The sequence below is a fragment of the Fukomys damarensis genome, unplaced genomic scaffold (genome assembly GCF_012274545.1).
Source record: "Fukomys damarensis isolate Sample0158 unplaced genomic scaffold, DMR_v1.0_HiC HiC_scaffold_5, whole genome shotgun sequence".
NCBI classification, from domain to species: domain Eukaryota; kingdom Metazoa; phylum Chordata; class Mammalia; order Rodentia; family Bathyergidae; genus Fukomys; species Fukomys damarensis.
This window is the reverse complement of record NW_022900917.1, coordinates 66408299-66431500: the sequence shown is the minus strand read 5'-3', so window position 1 is coordinate 66431500 and position 23202 is coordinate 66408299. Positions and strand designations below refer to the sequence as shown.

General features: G+C 50.0%; 3 protein-coding genes across 12 annotated transcripts in view; 2 read left to right on the top strand and 1 right to left on the bottom strand.

The window, feature by feature from the left end:
* Positions 1 to 15746, bottom strand: part of Oplah (5-oxoprolinase, ATP-hydrolysing) — a 25052-nt gene extending 9306 nt beyond the window's left edge. For 2 of the 9 annotated variants that reach the window (XM_010630546.3, XM_033760828.1), the window contains exon 1: positions 4688 to 4934. In XM_010630546.3, coding sequence (XP_010628848.1) covers positions 4688 to 4907 — 220 coding nt within the window. In that variant the 5' untranslated portion in view covers positions 4908 to 4934. The other 7 variants (XM_010630550.3, XM_010630548.3, XM_010630549.2 and 4 more) reach the window with 7 other exon arrangements.
* A 143-nt stretch (positions 15747 to 15889) lies between these two features.
* On the top strand, positions 15890 to 17848 carry Exosc4 (exosome component 4). 2 transcript variants are annotated; one of them, XM_010630556.3, is made up of 3 exons: positions 15890 to 16084; positions 17089 to 17295; positions 17389 to 17848. In XM_010630556.3, the coding sequence occupies exons 1-3, from the start codon at positions 15914 to 15916 to the stop codon at positions 17776 to 17778; spliced, it is 768 nt and encodes a 255-aa protein (XP_010628858.1). In that variant the 5' UTR covers positions 15890 to 15913; the 3' UTR covers positions 17779 to 17848. The 2 variants fall into 2 exon arrangements, with proteins under 2 accessions (XP_010628858.1, XP_010628859.1); XM_010630557.3 differs by having other exon boundaries at positions 17419 to 17847.
* Positions 17849 to 18878: 1030 nt separating this feature from the next.
* Positions 18879 to 22451, top strand: Gpaa1 (glycosylphosphatidylinositol anchor attachment 1). Its single transcript, XM_010630545.3, has 12 exons — positions 18879 to 19117; positions 19388 to 19567; positions 19652 to 19763; positions 19989 to 20136; positions 20212 to 20313; positions 20430 to 20626; positions 20699 to 20895; positions 20995 to 21148; positions 21311 to 21406; positions 21553 to 21743; positions 21825 to 21995; positions 22114 to 22451. Exons 1-12 carry the CDS (start codon positions 19044 to 19046, stop codon positions 22355 to 22357), a joined length of 1866 nt encoding a protein of 621 aa, XP_010628847.1. The 5' UTR covers positions 18879 to 19043; the 3' UTR covers positions 22358 to 22451.
* The last annotated feature ends 751 nt before the right edge of the window (positions 22452 to 23202 follow it).

Genomic DNA, 23202 nt, shown 5'->3' with positions numbered 1-23202 from the left:
CCCCCCACACACACACACACACACACACACACACACACACACACCCCATAACCCTAACCCAGGTGTTAGGGCTCTGGCTCGGCAGAAAGCCCACACCTGAAGCAGAGAAGGTGCGACTGGATCCTGACGCTCTTGGGCAGGGGACTGGGTTCTTTTGGCATGAAGAGTACCTGAGGGAGTCCCGCTTCTGGTTTCCCTCAGCCTTCCCTGCCCCCCCACCAGGCAGAACCTGTGGACAAAGCGGTTGAGCAGGGCCAAGGATCCTGGAGTTCGACCTGAGAAGGAGTGGGGAAGGCCGCCTCGCAAAGGGTAGGACCACTCTGCAGGATTGCTCCAGGTCGCCGGGTTCCGCTCTGCAGCTCGTGCTCCAGCACGCCCTACCCCCACCGCGGGGAGGGGCTTGCCGGGCCCGCCCCACTGGACCGCCCAAATGCACCCAGCCAGCGGGGTTGGTTGGTTGCGTAAGTCCGAAGTCCGGGCTAGACCAGTCCCCTCTGGCTTGCCAGCGAGGGAGCAACCCTAGGACTGCAACACTGAGAGTCCAAGTGGGGCCCAAGGGCACCTTGGCTCTGCGGGCTTCACTTCCCAATATGCTTGACGCCAACCTTCTCATGCCCTAGGGCCAGGGAAGCTAACCCTTCCCCCAACAAACCATAGCCCCAACTTGCTCCAGACTGCCCTGAAGGGAGAGAACTGGGGTGAGTAGAAGTAGCAGAGGAGGGGCCGGGGATTTAGCTCAGCGGTTCGGTGGCCTGCCTTGCAAGCGCAAGGACATGAGTTCAATCCCCAGTACCAAAAAAAAAAAAAAAAAAAAGGCAGAGGAATGAGGAGGGCAATGCGAAGAGCTGAGGTGTTCCCACCTCCCCTAGGGTAAGACACCCCACCCCCACACACCTGTTGCTGATGTTCCCCTCACCCAAGCCAGAGGCCACCTTAAGGACAAGGTAATTTCCTTAAGGACAAGGTAATTTCCCCAGGGTGAGGGACAGGAACGTGGACAGACGGGGCTCCCTGGAAAAGACTGCAGGTGAGGATGTCAGAAAGAGGTCAGGGCTGGTTTCTGATATATTTGGCTCTTTGCTGTTATTCTGTGGGGATTATGCCCCAGGAAAATAAGTCCTCCAGGAATGGGCTGCCTGACTCTCTTGCTGTACCAGTACTAGGCCAGGTCCCTAGGCTTGCTGTTAATGCAGAGGTTTTAAACTTTTAGGCCTTCAAGCCTTAAGATTTCTCACAGGCCCTTATTTTGTTCCTATTTACCCAGAAACAGGCAGATCCACAACCCCTTCCAATGAGTAATACTTTATGTAATCACAGTGTAAGCCACTACAAAATATACATGTAGCCAGGGATTTAGCTCAGTGGTTCTGCCACCTGCCTCGCAAGCGCAAGGTCCTGAGTTCGATCCCTGGTACCCCGCCCCCCAAAGAATATAAACACACATACACACACATATATTGTAGAGTCCAAACTGACTCCATTTTTAAAAAGTTACTCCATTCTGTGATCAGGTCACTGCCCAGTTACTGGGAAAACCCCAAAGCGCCCTTTTGACCAAATTACAAGCCCATGCTAAATGACAAAGGGCCTAGGAGACAGTGCTCTAACCCCCTCCCAATGTAGCCATAGCTCTGACCTTTGTTCTAACCCTGGCTTAGGAATGTAAGGCAATCTTGTACTGTTCGAAGTCTGGAACCTGATTAACATGTAAATTAGTGGTTCTAGACATAGAGACCCCAAGTTAATTGTCGAACTGTTTGCTCATCCTGAATGTCTTGGTGGCCTTTGAACCATCCTATAGGTATCTGTTAATTATCAATGTGTGACTGCTGACCACCAACTCAAGTCAGCAGACCCTTGTCCCCTGCCTGCATTTTCAAAATGTTAACCAATCAGGCACTGGCCCGTCTAGAAAGCCTCTAGTTCTGCTTCTTTGCGGATAAAAGGCCTGTTTGAAATCGGGTTGGGGCTCTCAGTAGGAATCCGCTATGTCAGTGAGGTCTGGGAGTCCAGGCTCGAGCTTGCAATAAACTCCTCATGTGATTGCATGGGACTCGACTCCTTGGTGGTCTTTGGGGATATTGCAATCTGGATGCAACAACGTGTGTGTGTGTGTCCTGTTAACTTTAGTATTTGGCCAGGCGTGGTGGTGCACGCCTGTAATCCCAGCACTCAGGAGGCTGAGGCAGGAGGATCACTGTGAGTTCAAGACCAGCCTGGGCTACATAGTGAGTTCCAGGTCAGTCCCAACTATGCAATGAGACCCTATCTCAAAAACAACTTTAGTATTTGCAGTATGTATTCTGCTATGTCCTCTCTGTTAGCCTTAAAAATGTATCCTGTTAGCCTCAATGTTCACAATTTGTACCCTGTCATGTTATGCTATGTGAATATCCTGTTCCTAAAATAAGCCCCAGCCTCAAGATAGTTACTTTATAGCTCATCTCAAGCCCACCCCAATTTAAACTAGCTCCACTGGGCAGGCCAAATAAAGCTTTCCTCCAATCTCTTTTGAGTGGGTTTGTCTTTCCTGGTCCAGATTTCCTACAACAGTGACACCATCAAGGAAGTTTCTTCAGCAGAGGCTGTATCTGAGATCAGCCCCAGGAGGAGTCCTGGGGTGTGAGCCACTTGGACACTGGAGGGGAGGAGCCTGGGTCTCTGGACAAGAAGGGCAGGAGGGACACTCAGCTGCTGCAAGGTAGCCCCAAGGAGCAGCTGTTGGGACCTGAGTAGTCAGCTGAGCCCACCAGCCTCTCCCAGTGTGCCAGTCTGAGGCAAGCAGGCTCAGACAACCCACAGCCTACCTCTCCCTTAGTTCCAGGTGCCTTCTGTAAGACTAGGTGTCGTTCTCCATGTGACAGGAGATTAAAGGACATGCAAGGGGAGAGAGGGTTCAAAAGTAAGTGGACCCAGTGCCTGGTCCAAGTTGCCACAAGAAAGATGCACAAGATCTGACTCAACCAGCTGTGGCATTTGACCCTACCTCATGCCTTCCAACCTTGCCTGGTAGCTACTTTTGGCTACTCCTGTGCCCTCTCCTCTCCTCAGACCTTTCCACTGGGTTCCCCTACTCTCCAGCCTTTCTTGGGCCAAGCAAAGTGGACTCTAGCCCACCCACAGTCAGGTACTGGGCCAGGAAGCAGGCACACAGGACCACTTCCCTATGAATGGGCAGATGTCCACTTCTAGATGATCACCTACCAAGAGACAATGCCCCTCACCAGCCTCCCTACTGCTTTGCTGCCCTTGTTCCTGGCTAGGACTGGAACCAGAGTGCAGCCAGGATGCAGAGGTCCATGCTACAGGCAGGACGCAGAGGTCCATGCTGCAGCCCTGAGCAGCCATGGGAAGCAGCTGTGATCAGCACCCTACTTCAATCCAGGACCCCTAGAATAGGCCTCAGAGCTTTCCACTCAACCCTGGGAGCTGCCTGCTCTCTCATTCCCACCCAACCCCAACACAGCCTCCCCTCAGTCCATGACCATTCAGAAGAGGCTACTCAACCCCATCCACAGCCACTGCCACCTGCCACCCCATGCTCACCCACACTGCCTGCTATGCCCCTACCCCAATTACTCTCACTGCACATAGGTGTTACCTCAGCCCCACCCCACCTCTGTTTTTATCCCAAGGGTTAGCTCCCATCCACTCACAAACACATCCTTCAAGAGCCCTGTCCCCACAAGCCCCTCTAGCAGCATGCAGCTGGTCTGCTTCCCCTGGAGATGCCTCTCAAACTCCCTGTTTCACTTATCTCCCAGGCTCCTGACCCCTCTCCACAAGAAATGCTCTAAGACTGACAAAGGCCCAACACCTCAGTGCTTGGTCCCCTCTGGTAGCACCTCAGCTCCTACCTGCTCCCTACTTCCACCTCCTGGAATCATCTTGCCACCTGCTCTACTTTGCCACCTTGCCACCTGCTGGCACGCCTGGTGGTCCCCTCATGGTCTCATGCTCCCTCTTGGTAATGTCACACAGTCCCACAGCAGCAATGAAAGACAGCTCCAGGCCTTATAGGACCCATTTATCTGCCCATTTGAATTCCCCCTTTGCTCTGCCTGGCCAGATCCTTCCCAAAGCACAGCATCAATTTGGAGACCCCAGGGTTGCCTCCAAGTATGCCCATTCCAGGAGTGGATCTCCTTTCCAGCACTGGAGCCAAAGTCACAAGCAGCCTTCACACTGCTTTCTCGTCTGGCACATGCCAGACTACTGGAAGTCCTGTTACTTCTATTTTAAGTTATATAGAGAGTCTGACCAGGTTCACAGCCCTACCCTGGCCAAGCCTCTGTCCCTTTTAAAAATGGGGTTGTTTCCTCTCCCCACCAATTGAGGGATCCCAGAGTACAGGATGTGGGTACAGAGTCTGCCCTCTGATCCCTTTGGCCTGCAGGGCCCTCCTGGTCCTTCTGCCCTCTGCATCAGAATGCTGGCCTTAGAGAAAACTTGCTACCTCAGGACCTTTGCATTGACTACCAGCCAGGAAAGCTGTACCCCTTCTTGGTGTCTTAATTTGCTCCAGTTCTGACCAGATGTCATTTTTAAGAGATGTCACTCCCTACTTGGCGTACTTAAGAGCTCCCACTCTACCTTTTCCTTGGCCTTGTTTCATACCCTCCACCTACCACCAGTGTACATGTCACACTCTGAGTGGCAGGGGCTTCTGGGCTGTGCTACTACTCACCTCTCTCAGCATCCTTGAATTTGATTGTTCTGCGCCTGAGCATTCGGGGACTGGCAGTCACCTCAGCCAAGAAGCCCAGGCTGCTGCCCCTGCTTCTGAGGACCAGCTTCAGCTCCTGGTTCTCCTGGATGAGCTGCACCAGCTGCCGCAGCTCCTCATTCTCCTGTGCCAGCCGCTGGATCTCCTGCCGCAGGCCCTCATAGCTGCTGAGGAGGGACATGCCCAGCAGCAAGGCCTGCAGCAGGCTGGCAGCTGGCAGATAGCCAGGGATAGCAGACCCTGCCATTGTGAGGTCAACAGCTGGCCCAGCCCTGACATTCCACAGCCAGGCATCTCAACTGCCTGAAGCAAAACTAGGCTGATCTCTAAATTCTGGTCCTGAGCCCCTAATCACCAGTAGTGCCCAGCCTTACCCCAGGCTGCTGGCTCCCTCCAGAAAGCCCCTCCTGGAAAATGGGAGCTTCTGTGTCCTGTCCAGGCCTGAGAGTGTCACTAGGGGAGGAGTGAGGATTCAGGCACTTCCCATCCACCTGGCCACCCACTGGCCACTGGAGTGTCACTGGCCACACGGAGCCTGTTGGCCTCCATGCCAACACAAATCTAGATCACTGTGCATGGTCTCTGGGCTGTTACAGCTGTGTGGCACCAGAAGGCGTCAGGGAGGGTGGATACTAGAACTGAACTACAAGTAGAGATGTTTTTGGTCCAGTGACACAAGTCAGTAGCAACTAGGGCAAGTCAGCGTCCAAGGCTGGCCAAGCCAAGGGACACATCAAGAGGTATATGGGAGGACCCAGCAGTGCTTATGCTGCCACAAGGATGCGAGGTTGCCCCAGCATGGTGGCACATGCCTGTAATACCAGCACTCAGGAAGATCGCTGCAAGTTCAAGGCTAGCCTGGGTTACATAGTGAGTCCAAGGCCAGCCTGAACTATATAGTGAGACTCTGTCTAAAAAAAAAAAAAAAAAAAATACGGGTGATGTGTATCATGACAATGTCACATGGAGGACCTAGCAGGTGGGCAGTTACCCTGGACACTCCATTCAGGCCACAATGGAAGTTGGGAGAAAGGAAGCAGGGAGTTCCCCCAAGACTGAACACCTGCGAATGAGGACAGGAGGCTTCCTGGGCAGAAGGGCTCAAGCTCAGGACCCTGCACTTGTGAGGCAGGTGTGGTGTCACTGAGCTAAATCCTCAGCCCAGCCCTATTTATTTATGAGACAGGGTCTTACTCGATTGCTAAGTTGGCTTTAGCTTGAAATCCTCCTATCTCAGCCTACCAGAGTGTGGGGGCTACAGGAGACCTTTTCTTTGATCTTTTTTCCGGTGGTGGAGATAGGGATTGAAACTGGGTCTTGCTTTGCAGGCCAGAATGGCCTCAAACTTGTAATCCTCCTGCCTCAACCTCCAAGTGTTGGGATTACAGGAGTGCACTACCACAGCTGGCTCCGATCTATTTATTAGTGGATAATTCTGGGCACTCAGTTTATTTTTGTGCCCTTATGTTCCATTAGTAATTATCACTTATTTCACATCATCATTTCTTTATGTGCTTGCTTGGTAAGTGGAGTTCCACTTGTTAATTTATGGGTTTTCTTGGGGTTTCCATGTCCCTTCCAGTGCACAGAAACACAGGCAAGAAGTCCTCACTCTGATGACCAGGAGTGGGTAGGGTTTAATAAGTGTCACACTGAAAGCTTGGGTGCTATTACTCTCATACAAATACAGTGATGATGATTTAAATAATTCCTGTAATTAGGAAATAACCCCAGTTCCAACAAATGAAGAGTATTTTGCCCTAAAAGAAAGACAGACTCGGTGAGTCAGTGTCCACATCAGACCTAACAGCTAGAGGTAGGTGAAGTCCAAGAAGGGCCTCAAGGTTTCCCAAGCACGCACACATACTCTGCCCACCCCCCAGGATTGTGAAGATAGTAGACTTTACCCCCACAGTTAGGTTAGGTTATTGCCACAGCCAAGGGATAACAGGAGACCATATTGGTGGGCCTGACCTCATCCAGTGAGCCCTCCAGAGGACAGGTCTCTTCCAGATGATGAGCATCAAGGCAAGATAAACTTCCTGCAAGGGAGTTGTTCCTCTGCCAGTGATACCATAAGGTGAGGACAGGGCTGCCTCCAGCAGCTGACATAGCACAACCAAAACACTGAAATCCTTGTCTTCAACAAAAAATCCCTAAGAGGAACCACAGAAAATGACTGATCATATGTAAGAAAACCCCAGGAAGATTAGCACCTGGCTGCTCCAAAGAAAGAGTAGAAAGCAGAAGATACCAGTATGACACACTCAATGTAAGAAAAAGATGTCAATTTTTCTACATTCAGGAAAACTATCTCTTTTTAAAATTTTTTAAAAATTATTTTAGCAGGCCAGGGATTTAGCTCAGTGGTTCTACCTCCTGTCTTGCAAGCGCAAGGTCTGGAGTTTGATTCCCAGTACAAAAAAAAAAAAATTCTTTTAGCCAAGTGTGGTGGTACACACCTGTAATCCCAGCACTCAGGAGGCTGAGGAAGGAGGATCACCACAAGTTTTAGGCCAGCTGGGGATACATAGTGAGTTCAAAGCCAGCCTGAACTACATATTGAGACCTAATTGATAGCCTCAAGGGAAGGGGCAGAAGAGCTTGTCTCAAACCAAAAAAAAAAAATTTTTTTTTTCTTAGAGATGAAGTCGTGCTATGTTGACTAGGTCGACACTCAAACTCTTAGGTTACAGCAGTCCTTCTGCCTTAGTCTCCTGAGTAGTTGGCACTAGAAGCAGGTACCACCACACTTTGACCTAAAATGAAACCATGGTGCTAGGGATCTACCACTGAGCCACAGCCATTGCCCCCACTGCCATACAAACTATATTTTGAAAACAGAGGTGAAATAAAGACAGAAAATTTATTGTTAGTATACCTACCTTATATGAGCTTCATAAAGAGAATTCTTGCCTGGTGTGGTAACACATGCCTATAAACCCAGCACTCTGAGAGACTGAATCAGGAGGATCACAAGTTCAAGCCCAACCTGGACACCTTAGCAACTTAGCAAGACTGTATCAAAAAATAAAACCTGGGTTGGAGATGTAGCTCAGTGTGAAGGACCTGGGTTCAATCCCAGTACTCCACATACACACGCACACACACACACACACACACACGCTCATGGAGAGAGGGTCAAAGTTGAAATCTTCAGGCTAAAAGGAAATAATATCAGGTAATAATTCAAATAGAATTCTCTCAGAGCAACTGTGCTGCACCCAGTGTACTACTGTATATGGTAACTTCCAAGGCAAGTTTGGTTTTTTTTTTTTGGGGTACTGGGGATCAAACCCGGGACTTTGCACTTGTGAGGCAGGCATCAGGACCACTGAGCTAAACCTCAGAGCCCCTGCAAGGCAAGTTAGATGGGCTCAGGACCTGGCTGAAGACTGCAATGCACGTGCAGCTTTTGTAGGGCCACATCTGGCCTTCAGACCTGAGATGGAAACGAGGTAGATACACTTGAATCTCGCACCACAAACTTATTTGAGCCTACCCTGCTGACAGAAGCTACCCCTCCCTGCCTGCCAAAGGAGATGGGCAGTGACCTCTGCTGGGGCACAGATGCCAATACCACTATCACCCTTCCTGCACTTGCTGCCCTGCTTCAGCAGGTGGAGCCAGTGTCCCACCCTTGGACTCTGAACCAACTTTGCTGGAAGAAGTGATAGTAAACCAGCAGAGGTGACCTTGAAAGCCATGGCAAAGGCAAGATCCTTGAGAAGGTGGATGACCCTCTTGCTCAGGATGCTAACCAATGGACATATAGCAAAGCAAGAAAGACCTATGCAAGACCTATACAAGTTGAGCATCTATACAAGTCTTGGCCCCTGCTCTGCTCCAGTGCTGAGCAAAGTTTCTACTCTGAGAGGGACAAGCTGAAGGACAAGGCCTACTATCCTGCAATCCCACCTGGAGCTCCAATGGCTTTATCAGGAAGGTGAGGTTAGAGAGCCACAGGCCTGAAGGCACCTGGAGACAACAGAAACTTTAGTGAGGAGCCCACAGGACCTGAACTGATAGCTGTAAGGGAAGGAGCAGAAGAGCTTGAGTTTAACAGTCAGGCTCAGCACAGGAGAAAGGCCCCTAGAGACACCATAGCCGCATGCTGAGGTTCTTGGGAAAAGCCACATCTCTATTCAAGAGCCTGCAGAGAATTTGGCTTTGGCTCACTAGAACCATGACTATGAAGAAATGGGATGTTACATACTGAGCACCAAAGTTACCTTGGCCTATATTTAGTCCCTTTTAATAGTCATGTACTACTAATATAGACAGTACAATCGGGGGCTATGGGACCACTCTCCCTCTACTCACTAGAACCTGGTAGGGCACCCTTAATCCTAGCATCACACCAGGAATCAACCCCAGCATCACATCCTTAATCCCAATATCACACACTCTAGCTCCAGCCATCTCCAAAAAGCTCTATGTATGACTGCATGAGGCTTTTAGGAGACATCTAGACACAAGCCACAACACTATTTTTCTACCTTACCTCAAAACCTGCATATTTTTCCATCTTTCTGTAGCCCACCTACCTAACAATCCCACATATATAGTGATTTATGACTTTCTTTTTTTCTAGGATTTCTCCCATGGTAGAATATCTCATTCAAGGTAACTTGAATCTGAGTTCCTGGGCCATGGTCACTCATATTTGGCTCATGATAAAATATTATTTCCTTTAAAACAGAGTCATTAATCTAGGTCATTACACCTGGCTCAGCAAAAAGATGATCAGTCTGAGCCCAGTCTGTGCCATGTGACTCAGCAAGACACTGTCTCAAAATAAATAATAAAAAGAGCTGGGGAGGTAGCTCAGTACAAAGGCCCTAGGTTCAATCCCCAGTAATGCAAAAGAAAGAAAGAAAAGAATGACAGAAATTTTACTTTCCTACATTTCTGGAGGCTCAAAATCAAAGCTGAGTCTATTGGACTAAAGGGTTTTTTGTATTGTTTTGTTTGTTTTTGGTACTGGGGATCAATTCAGGACTTTGCACTTGTGAAGCAGGCAGTAGAACCACTGAGCTAAATCCCCAGGCAGTTTGGTTTTGTTTTGCTTTAGCAGAATGCTTCGTTCTGGGGGTTCAAAGGAGAATCCATTACCTGGCTCTCCAGCTTGGGGATGCCCGCATTCCTTGGCTGTCCAACCTCTATCTCTGTAGGATTACATGCCCTTTTCTTATACAAATTCCCCTCTGCTTTCCTCTTATTAGTGTGCTTGTGGGTGCATATGATGGTACCCACCTGTAACTCCAGCACTTGGGAGGCTGAGGCAAAAGAATCATGAGTTTGAGATCAGCCTGGGCTACGTAGAAAGTATGAAGCCAGTTTGAGCTATATAATGAGACTCTAGCCCCCCCCCCACAAAAGAATGCATAGTACCATATGCCTGTAATCCCAGCACCCAGGAGCCTAAGGCAGGAGGATGCTCTCAAGTTCAAGGCCAGCCTAGGGGACATAGTGAGTTCAAAGATAGGTTGAACTACATAGAGACCCTATCTAAAAAAAAAAAAAAAAAAAAAAAAAAAAAAAGTTAGTGATTATATTTAGCATCCACCAGGATAACCAAGGATACCTCCTCTCCCAATCTATAACTTAATCACAATTATAAAGTTCCTTTTGCCAAATAAAATGACCATACAGAGCCCTGGCAAAAGATGGGAGCTTCACTGGCTTGGGGAGCTGAAACACAATCTTTGGCCAATCTGTGTCCCAACATTAAACTATGCCCACCTAGATGCAACTTCTAGGAAGCCAGGAACTAGGGCTGAAATCAAGCAGTGAAATCAGAAGCCACATACTGGAGGGAGAGGGAGACCAGACTTCACAAAGCTGGTCCAATCATGCCACTAATTGAGCCCAAGAAGGATGGGCTATTCAAAATGCAGAGTTGCTATGAGCTATAATCCAGCCAGGTGTGGTGGTACACACCACTAATCCCAGCACTTTGGGAGGTTGGAGAAAGAGGATGGCAAGTTTGAACTTAGCCTGGATAACTTAGCACCTTAATGAAACCCTGTCTCAAAAAATAAAAAGGGCTGGGAATGTAGGTCAGTGAAACGCCCTGGGTTAAACCCCTAGCACTGGGGAAAAAAAATTAAAATATCCAGTTTTCAACCAAAAAATAATAACACATGAAAGAAGACTATGTAACTCTTGTACAGGAAAAAGGACAGGCAACAGTAACTGCCTTGGTGGGGGGCAGATTCTCGACTTAAAGATATCAAAGCTTTATGCAGGGGCCATGAAAAGAATGGTATGGTGGCAGAGATGGACTATAACCTGATAAATGGTCCTTCCTAGGTTTTCTTTTTTTGTTGTTGTTTTTTTGAGACAGGGTCTCACTATGTAGTTGAGACTGACCTGGAACTCACTATGTAGCCCAGATTGGTCTCGAACTCACAGCGATCCTCCTGCCTCAGCCTCCTGAGTTCTGGGATTACAGGCATGCGCCACCACACCCAGCCCTTCCTAGGTTTTCTTCATGTCACCTGATTGCATACAGATCATACACAAGCCAGGCATGATGACATACATCTATAATCCCAGCAATCTGGGAGGCTGAGGCAGGTGGATAACAAGTTTAAAGCCAGCCGGGGTAATTTAGTGACTTAAAGACCACAAAAAGGGGGTAGGTCAGCGGCACTGGAGATGTAGCTCAGTGCAAAGCTCAGTTTAATTTTCAATATAGTACCACAAAAAAAAGAAAGGCCCCTAAAATCATGATTCATGTGAAAGAAATGTGATAGAAGCTTCCTCAAATTTAACAAAGTTCTAAAATTTTACAGGATATTCCTAGCACTAAGGTGGCTGAAGCAGTAGGATCCTGAGCTCAAGGCCATCCTGAGATTCATAGTGAGTTAGTTCTAGGGTGACCTGGGCTAACTATATAGTGGGACGCTGTCTCAAAGAAAAAAAAATTTACAAGATATTACCTGAAGGAGCTGTTGCGCAAAAGCTACTTATCTAAACTATACTAAAGATAAATTTTGATCAAACATGTTAGGAAGACAAATTACCTTCTGTAAATAGTAACATCGTAAAAACATTGTCATCTTCAGAGGGTATTAGAGTATACCTCCAAAAAGCGCAAAGGAAACACGTTGGAATTAATTATATGTTAGGCAGCTAACTAACAGTATATTTGTTTTCTATATTTGTTATGTTTATAGTATTTTCTTTTGAAAATTTTGTTATATGTTAAGACATATTTTCCTACTGTAGTCATTTCATTCTGGATATATAATTTTGTTTCCCTTGTACTTCCTCACAGAACAGAACTAACACAGCAGGCCTGAGACTGCCTTCCTGCAAAAGGCAAGTCTGCAGAGGTGGCTGGGGTCTGGGAATGTGGTTTTGGAATGATTCCCATGACCTGGTAATAGCAGCACACAGTATCCAAACTGTTTGTGTAAATAAATGTGGGTTATGCTGAATACTTCTTTTCCTTCTGGGAGTCAGGAATGTAGGTACTTATGAGAAGGTGTCTGTGCCTTGTATGCCATAAAAAACCTAGACAAGGAGTCTCTATGGTCTTCCCTGGTAGACAGCACCACTCCTATGCTACCTTTGTCCTACGTCCCCAGGCTCTGGATGCTTGCATTTGATTATCTTTGGACTTCACCCCTTGAATCTTTTCCTTTGGCATTTTTTAATTTATATCCTTTCTTAATAACAAGTCTTAGCCATGAGTGCCTATATGCTGAGTCCTATTAAGTTCCCTCAGGAAATTACTGAATGCAAGGGTGGTCTTGGCATTCCTAAAACAGCCTCCAGATTTATATGAGCTTTAGACCCCCAAAATCTGGGACCATTCATTATGTATCCTGTAGCTAGAAAATGGAGTCAAGGGAGATAGGATGGAAAGGGGTGAGTGGCCTCCAGTTCTGAACCCAGGATACCCCATATCCTGGGGTAAAAGACACTTGCTATTTCCCAGGGGAAATAACAAGGATTCCACTGAACTAGAAGCAGCAGCTGCCATTGGCTCACTTTAGATTCCTCAGGCTGAAGACCAACACTATCCTGATTATTCTGAGTTGCTAAGGCCCATGCCATACAAGGGGAGCAGTGGACTTTGAGGGTTCCAGAGCATCTTAGTAATATAAGCACATAGGCTAAAGACTCAACAGACAGGACAACCTCAACCCATAAGAACAGGCACAGCTGGTGAAGGGGTCAGGGTGACTACTGGCAGAAAATGGTGACCCATCATGGCTTGAACCAGTTGCAACAGTAGGGCTGTGGCTTGCTCACAATTCTTGTACTCTGCCTTAAGGAGATCACAACCACTGTGTAAGGGTCACTATGACTGCTGGTCTTAGGCCCCCTATAGCAGACTGTATGGCCTAGCCCATACCAGCATGCCCAACCCACCTACTCTTCTTATGGCATAAAGGTGACACTCTTCTCATTGAGGAATGGGATCTGTCCCTCTCCCTAATCCTGAGCAGAACTTCATGACTGCCTTGACACACAGTCTGGCAGGAATGACGCTGTGACTCTGAGGTTGGATCATGAAGCTGCACATTCACTGTTCTGTACTGTCTCAAGAGGCTCACCCTGGGAACTCAGCTGCCATGCTTCGAGGAAGCCAGGCCACATAGAGAAGCCAAATGCAGGTGTGTGACAGCCTCAGACAGTCCTGCCAACACCCAGTACCAACCACCAAGGATGTGAGGAAGCTTTCAAATGGCTCAGCCCCAGCCACCATGCTCAAGTTACCTAGGTGAGCCTAAGCAACCCCTAGAATTTTGAAAGATAGTAACAAAAGCCTTTCCATGGTTTGAAGCAACTAAGGTGAGATAGCAAGAGATAAAAGGACACACTGTGGGAGACCACCTCATTGATTATACCCAAAGCAGGCTGTAAGTAGTGCGAGCTGTGAAGAATTAGCCCCACAATTGGCTTGTTTTGAAAAGCAAGACCAGATGAAGCCTACATGCTTAGGTTAGAGTGACTTGCACCAAATTCCATCTCCAAAGTGAAAAGCTTCTTTACTAAAAAGACAAGACAAGGTTAATTATAAAACCACAACCTATATTTTGTGTGTCCTGTTCCTAATTGAAGAATGATTTGTCAGGCCTGGGATTTAGCTCAGTGGTTCCGTTACATGCCTCGCAAGTGCAAGGATCCCAGTTAGATCCCCAGTACCAAAAAAAGAAGAAATTGTCTCTTTGCAAGTTTTGCCTGCATCAGCAATGTACCCATAGCTACTCCGAGCAGTTCCTCCACATAGCCCCTTTACCTCAATCTAATTATGATGTCACCAATAAAAATCAACAGCTCTGGGTGTTCATGGCCTTTGCTTGCTCAGCCTTGCTTGCACAAGCATTGGTCATCCTGGCTCCCCATATGTGTCTCTTTAATTTTGTATCTATGTTTTTCTTTTAACCTTGCACCCTAGCACTGAGCAGGAGATTGGAACCTGCTTCAGGGTGTCTGATAACACACAATTTCTTTCTACAAAAGGTGAGGAATTTTGAAGTTCCACAGGGAGAAGGAGGCCCATTTGACTACAGTGTGGGAGCTGGATGTCATGGAAGGACACAAAAGATGAGAGGTAACAGGTGTGGCCCAGGTGAGACAGAGGCCCAGTGGCCTTCCTGGGGTCCCTCAAGGCAAGGCTTTCTCTGTCTTCTCAGTATTGCAACAAACTAGGTTCATCTTTCCACGCTCAGACTTGGAATGTAAAATGTGGCCTATGAGCTCATAAATTCCCTGCTGGTGACACTGAACACGGCAACCAGGAGACTCAAGAGAAAAAGCAAAGAGGAAAGCTGCCCCAATTTTACTGCCTTTAGAGACATCACCTTTTCCATTGGGTTGAACTAACACAAGAGGCTGGAACACACCAGAGCTACATGTGCAAGAATAACAGTACTGTACACAGCATAAATTGGAAAAGCTTATTTAAAACACAACGACTTATGGCCCTGGGTTCAATCCCCAGTATCTGAAACACACAAGAAAGCTGGGCATGGTGGCACACACCTGTAATCCCAGTACTTGGGAGGCTGAGGCAGGAGAATCTCTGAGTTTGAGACCAGCCTGGGCTACATAGTGAGTTCCAGGTAGGTCAGCCTCAACTACATAGTGAGACCCTGATTCAAAAAATCAAAAAGAACAAAACAAAACACACAAGAGCTGGGGATTTAGCTCAGTAGTTCCACCACCTGCCTCGCAAGCACAGGGACCCGAGTTTGATTCCGATACCAAAAAATAAAACACACAAGAGCTCCAAAATCTACCCTGTAGCTAGCTGTACATGTACAAGTGCATACGTCTGTACAGTATGGATGGTTTTTTTTTTTTTTTGACAGGACCTCACTATGTAGTCCAATTTGCTAACTTCCTGAGTAGATGGGATTACAGGCATAAACCACCGCGCCTGGTTTGTATTTGATCTGCGTGCAATCTGGTGACACGGAGAAAACAGGGGAAGGTACATTTGTTAGTTGGAGAGGGAAAAAAATCAAGAGAATGAAGAATATTAAAACTGCTTTACAAAAAAAAAATAGCATTTGTTTAACCAAAACTTGTGTCTATTGTTTAAATTGACAAATACATGAAAACATAAAATTAGTCTCAAACCAGGCGTGGTGGTAGCGGCCGGTAAGTCCAACACTCCGGAAGTTGAGGCAGGAGGACTACCCTGAGTAAGTGGCCAATCTGGGCTACAAAGTAAGATCAAGGCCAGTCTGAACTACAAAGCGAGAACCTGCCTCAAAAATATAAAATAAACGCCTCAGCTTGAGTGAAATCTACACTGCGGCCGCCATCTCCTCACCGTAGCTGAGGCTAAGAAGTTCGGCGACCCGTGTATGGCGTTGCGCAAAGAGGCGCTGCGGGGAGATTTCAAAGCCGGCGGGCCTCACCTTCCCTCCCCGAGCTCGCATGTAAGAAGCAGGGCCGCGCAAGCCCTTACATTTGAAGACCAGAGAAGCCCGGAGCAGGTGTTCCTTGGAACCCGAAGGTTGGTAGGGCGGCGGGAAACCGAAAATTTGAAGGGCCAGGGGCCGCCAGGAACCATAGCTCTACGGAACCAGGAGGAGACCGGAACGCCGGAAACCGTTCCGGGACCGGAAGGAACTACGCCGCCAGAAGCCATAGAGCTGGCCGACTGGGGCCGCCGGCAGCCTACTTCTCTGGAAGGCAGAGAGGTAGACTGGCGGCATGGCGGGCTTGGAACTTCTGTCCGACCAGGGCTACCGGGTGGACGGGCGGCGCGCCGGGGAGCTGCGCAAGATCCAGGCGCGGATGGGCGTGTTCGCGCAGGCGGATGGCTCGGCATACATCGAGCAGGGCAACACCAAGGCATTGGCCGTGGTCTATGGGCCGCACGAGGCGAGTGTGGGGCGCGTCTCCGTTTACGCAGCTGAAGCTTAGGGCCGGGTAAACGCCAAGGTCTTCACAGAGCACCTCCTGGTGGGCCTTGCACTCCTGTCTGCGATTCCTCGACGTGCCAAGCTCTGCCACTCGCCCCCTCACCTCTCAGTTCTCTACTGCCCTGTCACGTTCGGGATGAGCTTCTGCAGTCCACTGCAACACGCTTCCTTGCCTTTCTGCACCTACCACCTCAAACGTCAGTTTTATTTTCTCATCGTTTGTCTTCTCCCTTGGAACATAAATTTCCGGAGAACTGGGCCTTTAAATAAAATCATCTACCTTTATTGAATATACAGTGTTTATTCAACACTGTAACAAGGCTCAGCCAGCCCAGAAATTTTAAAAATGTTTGCTTAGTGCATGTGCATGTTTGGGAGACCAGCTCTCTAAAAGGTTAAAGAAGCCAGGCATGGTGTGGCTCACCTGTAATCCAGCAGGATTACAGGCAGGAGGACAGCCTGGACTCATCAAGATGCTGTCTCAACAAAACAAAACCAAAGACCATTGATAAAAACAAGCATGGCATTTCTGCAGAGCAAAACAACTGTTAAGAGGGCAGGGGATGATACAAATGAGATTTTAGAGTTTTCAGGGAAGTGAGGACGCAGGACTTTGTAGACCAGTGAAAAGATTTGGAATTTTTATTTTATACATAATGGGAAGCCTCTGGAAGGTAAGTAGAATATGAGCGTAGAGGTGAGGAAGAATCAAACTCGATGTTTGTGAACATACCAGATAAAGAATGGGTTGGGAGGAAATGGAGCAAGCGTGAAGAGGCATGCACAACAGAGGTGATGGTGACTCAGACCGTCAGGTGACCTCCCCTAAGCTTTTTGGAGATAAAAGTAGCTGCCCTCTCTCTGAGACACTAAAGGTTGAAAAGAAGAGAGCTGGAGCTACAGAGGACTATGAAATAGGAGCTTCGAAAAGTAGGCCTGGTTTATTTGTCCTTTCTCTTCCAGATTCGGGGATCCCGGTCTCGAGCCCTGCCTGATCGTGCCCTGGTGAACTGTCAGTACAGTTCAGCAACCTTCAGCACAGGTGAGCGCAAACGACGGCCACATGGGGACCGGAAGTCCTGTGAGATGGGCCTTCAACTACGCCAGACCTTTGAGGCAGCCATCCTCACACAGCTGCACCCACGCTCCCAGATTGACATCTATGTGCAAGTAAGCCAGCTACATTCCTCAACCAGGGAGGGAAGGAGATTGGAGGGTATCAGGAGAGTTGGAATGCTAGAGGATAAGAAAGCAGTCTAATAGTTTATGCCCCCTGAGCGGGGATCTCTCCAGGTCCTACAAGCAGATGGTGGGACATATGCAGCTTGTGTGAATGCAGCCACACTGGCAGTGCTGGATGCTGGGATACCCATGCAGGACTTTGTGTGTGCATGCTCAGCTGGCTTTGTGGACGGCACAGCCCTGGCAGACCTCAGCCACGTGGAAGAAGCAGCTGGTGGTCCTCAGCTAGCACTGGCCCTGCTGCCAGCCTCAGGCCAGATTGCACTACTTGAGATGGATGCCCGGCTACATGAGGACCACCTAGAGTGTGTACTAGAAGCTGCTGCCCAGGCTGCCCGAGATGTGCATGCACTGCTGGACCGTGTGGTCCGACAGCATGTGCGTGAAGCCTCTATCTTGCTGGGGGACTAAGCACCTGGCCACCCATGTCCTGAATAAAGCCCTGTCCCTCTGCTCAACACCTCTTACTGTACAGTGCTTCCAGAACGTCTCAAGAGAATAGCACAGCAAAGCCTGGTGCTATCTCCTAGGCATGCCTGGTGTGCTGCCTTCTCAGGTGAACTACACACACCTTTCTAGCCTCAAGAGTCAAAGTCTGAAGAGGAAAACTGAGGAGGGGAGTGAGGTGAGGGTGTCCCTGGGAGGAAAGAGCAGCCTGGACCATGAAGGGGAAGAGCCACATCCTCAGAGTAACCTGCCATGCTCAGCTCAGCACGAGGCCTGAGGGAGAACTTGGCTGGCTATGAGTACCCACCACAAAGACCCAGGACAATAGTTTGGACTAATTCCCTTCCCCTAGGAGCCTGCCGGGCCTTTTCTGCATTAAAACAACAGACCCGCATTTTCATCCAGTCATTTCCCTTCAGTTTAGACCTTCCCGTGGCCCACCATGAACCCTCTTAAGCAAATCCCTTTTCACTGCCTCCTGCCTTCAGATCTGCCTGAGCCCTGACCTAGACAATAACAATATACTCGCCAATTTCTGCTCCACACACCCTAGCTCTACTGAAGCCCGTTTTGACCCACAGTCCGATATGCAGCTTCCCTACAAGGTCTTACATTTGACCCTGATGATCAGAACCCAGGTGACCACTCTACTAGGATGCAACCACTGTTCTTGGTGGCTGTCATCCATAAAAATCACCTTCCAATGCTTGAGCCTCACTTCACAGAAGGACGTTCTGTCCTCACACTGCAATCACTCATAAGGCTCTCAGGCAGGCATCTATGCTCCCGGGCTCCACCCACCTGCCTGCCCTGTACTTGGTCGTCTTGAGACCTGCCAGGCTTTCAGTCGGGGCCATTAGCTGCCTCCCACTATTCCGGGCGCGGGCTCTTCTTCCTTCTGGCGTAATCTGTAAGGATCTCTAGTAGACAATTCCCAATTGACTGGGAAACCCGAATCCCAGTCCCGCCCCCTTCCCATGTCCCACAGCTCTGAGACTGCGCAACGGGTACGGCAGGAGCGGCGAAAATGCTCTGAGCGTGCGCAATGGCGAGATAGGCGCGGCCTCTACTGTGAGCATGCGCAGTGGCGCGGAGTGAGGAGTAGGCGGGATCGGAAGTCGGGCGGGTGCTGGAGTACCCCTAGGTCTGACAGGGGCGGCGCACGTTCCACCGGCCTACCTGGCGGCGGGAGCGGGGTGCCGAAAGCACACGCCCTACCCCTCTCTGCTATGGGCCTCCTGTCTGACCCGGTGCGCCGGCTCGCTCTTGCCCGCCTAGTGCTGCGCCTGAACGCACCGCTCTGGTGAGGATGGGATTTGGGGGAGGCGGGGCTGAGAGCCGGGCTAGAATTATAGAGGCTCTGCTCCCTGTCAGGGTCCCTGCGGCTGCCCTCACCTTTCCTTCTCGCCGTACTCATCACTTAGTGTCAGGCCCGGGGTTCAGCGCTCCGACATCCTGGGTGCCATGGCAATGGGTCTAGATCCCTGCGACCTTTGGTGGGGAGGTGGTGGCCACAGCCGGTGTCTCAGGACCCCTAATTAGTCTTCGGGGGTCCCTCTGTCCCCTCTTGCAGCCTGCTGAGTTATGTGGCAGGCATCGCCTGGTTTTTGGCTCTGGCTTTCCCGCCACTGACCCAGCGAACTTACATGTCGGAGAACGCCATGGGATCCACCATGGTGGAAGAACAGTTTATGGGCGGAGACCGCGCCCGGGTCTTTGCTCGGGACTTCGCTTCCTACCACAGAAAGTCGGGGTGAGTAGCAGTGCAGTGGGCATGGGGAAACCAGTGGTGGCCAAGGCAGAGAGCCCTGAGCAGAAGCTCTTTTTGTGTTTCTAGGGCTCTGCCAGTGGCCTGGCTGGAGCGGACGATGCGGTCAGTAGGGCTGGAGGTCTACACGCAGAGTTTCTCCCGGAAACTGCCTTTCCCAGATGAGACCCACGAGCGTTATGTATTGAGGGAGAGGGTGTACCTGGGACGAAAAAACACCTTGGAGGGGTGGCCTGGGCTGAAAATCATGTTGGAGGGTGCCGTGGGGCCAAGAAAGTCAGTGGGAGGGATGATCTAGGACCAGGAGATCCCTTGTGGTGAGCACTGTTATGGCCAGGTGAATGGGGTTGCTTCATCCTTCTGCTATGGAGTTACAATGAGGCTCCTCCACCGACCCTTTGTGCAGATGGTGTCAGGCTCCAATGTATATGGCATCTTGCGGGCCCCTCGTGCTGCCAGCACCGAGTCCCTGGTGCTCACTGTTCCTTGTGGCCCAGACTCTACCAATAGCCAGGCTGTGGGGCTGCTGCTCGCACTTGCTGCCCATTTCCGAGGTGAGACTTGGGCTGCTGGCCATGGAGGGTTTGGCCAATGCTCCAGGCCCTAGTGACCCCACCTTTGGTCTCTAGGACAGATTTACTGGGCCAAAGATATCATCTTTCTAGTGACCGAACATGATCTTCTGGGCACTGAGGCTTGGCTTGAAGCCTATCACGATGTCAATGTTACTGGTAGGTGCTTTTGCCTTTTTTTACCAAAAGCACTGGTAGGTGCTTTTGTTTCGGTCCCTGTCAGAGTCACTTGTCCTCACCATTGCCTCTTCTGATGCTGTTTGTTTGTTTGACAGGCATGCAGTCATCCTCCCTGCAGGGCCGGGCTGGAGCCATTCAGGCAGCAGTGGCCTTAGAGCTGAGCAGTGATGTGGTTACTAGCCTTGATGTGATTGTGGAGGGACTCAATGGACAGCTGCCCAATCTTGACCTGCTCAACCTCTTCCAGACCTTCTGCCAGAAAGGGGGGCTGCTATGTACACTTCAGGGCAAGGTGGGACCACCTGTCTGGGAGCATAGGGTCTCTGGTGAGGGGTATATCTGATCTGTCCTTATGCCTCCAAAGCTGCAACCCCAGGACTGGACATCACTGGACGGACCACTGCAGGGCCTGCAGACCCTGCTGCTGATGGTTCTGCGGCAGGCCTCTGGCCGCCCCCATGGCCCCCATGGCCTCTTCCTGCGCTATGGGGTGGAGGCTCTCACCCTTCGTGGCATCAATAGCTTCCGCCAGTACAAGTATGACTTGGTAGCAGTGGGAAAGTAAGTAGCCTATGGTTCACTCTTCATGTTCGGGGTGGTGTCAGCAGGGTTGAAGGAGAGATGACTGACCTGTGCCTGCTGCATACCTGCCTCTGACAGGGCTTTAGAGGGCATGTTCCGCAAGCTCAACCATCTCCTGGAACGCCTGCACCAGTCCTTCTTTTTCTACCTGCTCACTGCTCTCTCCCGATTCGTCTCCATCGGTCTCTATATGCCTGCTGCCGGCTTCTTGCTCTTGGTCCTTGGTCTCAAGATATCCTGCACCCATACTGTCCCCTTATAGCCAACCTTGGATCCCCTCTACACTAGGCTGAGGTTGATCCTTCATCTTGGTCTCCAGGTAGGGTAGGGGAAACCCTGGGCCCCACCCAGCAGATCCCATCAAATCTTTTGTGAGGTCCTTGACTCAGACCATGCTCTGGAGCTGTGGATGCAACTACACGAGGCTGGAGTGAGCCCTGAAGGTGTGGCGGTGTCCCCTGGACCCAGCCCATCCGTCCTCCCAGCACAGGTGATGATCCCCTTTCTGCTGTTTGGGTGGGCTTTTAGGATCCCAATTGATATTTTTTGCTCTCACTCAAGCATCAGCTTGGAGAGGTGGTGGTGGTGGGTTCACCTGGCCCCAGGTCCCATCTCCAGGTATCATGTGCCTTTTAGGGTGTAGGGCTGGCCTCGCTTGTTGCACCCCTTCTGATCTCTCAAGCTGTTGGCCTAGCCCTCTACATCCTGCCTGTGCTGGGCCAACATGTGGCCACCCAACACTTCCCAGTATCTGAGGCTGAAGCTGTGGTGCTGACACTGCTGGCAATTTATGCAGCTGGGCTGGCCCTTCCGCACAACACCCACCGGTGAGGCACTGGGCAGGGTAGGTAGAGGCAGGGGCCCCTGACCATGCCAGGAAGGCTGCCTCTGAGCCTTTCTCTTTGCAGGGTGGTGACCACACAGGCTCCAGACAGGGGCTGGATGGCCCTGAAACTGGTGGCCCTGATTTACCTAGCACTACAGCTGGGCTGCATTACCCTCACGAATTTCTCACTGGGCTTCCTGCTAGCTGCCACCATGGTGCCTGCTGCTGTACTCACCAAGCCCCATGGGCCCCGGTATGTGATATTTGGTAACCCCCTTTCACAGTGTTTGTGCCCCTCACCACAGAGCCCACCCTCAGTCAGTCTACTGCCCCCACACCAAAGTCTACCCTGACATTGCTCCTCTACCCAGGCCACTCTATGCCGCCTTGCTGGTGTTGACCAGCCCAGCAGCCGTGCTCCTGGGCAGCTTGTTCCTGTGGCGAGAACTACAGGAGGTACCACTGTCACTGGCCGAGGGCTGGCAACTTTTCCTGTCAGCACTGGCACAGGGCGTGCTAGAGCACCACACCTATGGTGCCCTGCTCTTCCCTCTGCTGGCTTTGGGACTCTATCCCTGTTGGCTGCTCTTCTGGAATGTGCTTTTCTGGAAGTGAGGTCTACTGTCTGGACACATGCTGGGGCAGGGCTTCCCAATCCCTCCATTCTACCTCCTCCCTGGAAAATAAATAAGTGCTGTGTTTCAGCTGTTCTTTGGGCTCCAGGCCCACTTTCATACAGGGATCTGAGACGTGAGCTTGGTGTTGCTGCACATTTCCTTGAACGGACTACCCTGGTCCACCCCTAGATGGTTTTCCCCCCTGGGATACTGCTACCAGGAGGGAGAGCTCAGCACCAGGAGAGTTACAGGTGGACTTGGCCTAGGCTTTGAAAGAGCAAGTGCATGCTCAGTCTACAGCCTGGCCCAGAGGGTTCTATGTGCAGTTTGCCAGTGCTGGGACAGGAATGGATCTGGGAATGGGGTCCAGCATAACAGGGCAGAGACAGTACCTAAAACTGAGTGATACCGGGTAGCAGTGAGCTGTGAACCATGAGAACCCCAAAGTGGGAGGGCACTGACAGACCAGCACAGATAAGAGCAGGGGGTTTTGGTTGTTTTTTGGGTTTGTTTGTTTTAAACAGGGTCTTACTATGTAGTTCAAACTGGTCATGAACTTACTATGTAGCCCATAATGTCCTCAAACTTGTGACGATCCTCCTGCTTCGAGCTTCTTAAGTGCTAGGATTTGCTGGTGTGCACCACACCTTCCTAAGGAACTCATATTGTACTTGGACCTGAAAAGGGAACTGTAGCATTCAACCTGGAAGAAAAGAAAAGGCTAAATGTGGTCCTTGGTGACATTAGACCAATATCTGGGACCTTAGCATCAAGGCTGGTGAGACATCAATGGAAGATAAAGGTTCCTTGGCCAGAAACAGCTATGTGTAGATCTCAGTGTTA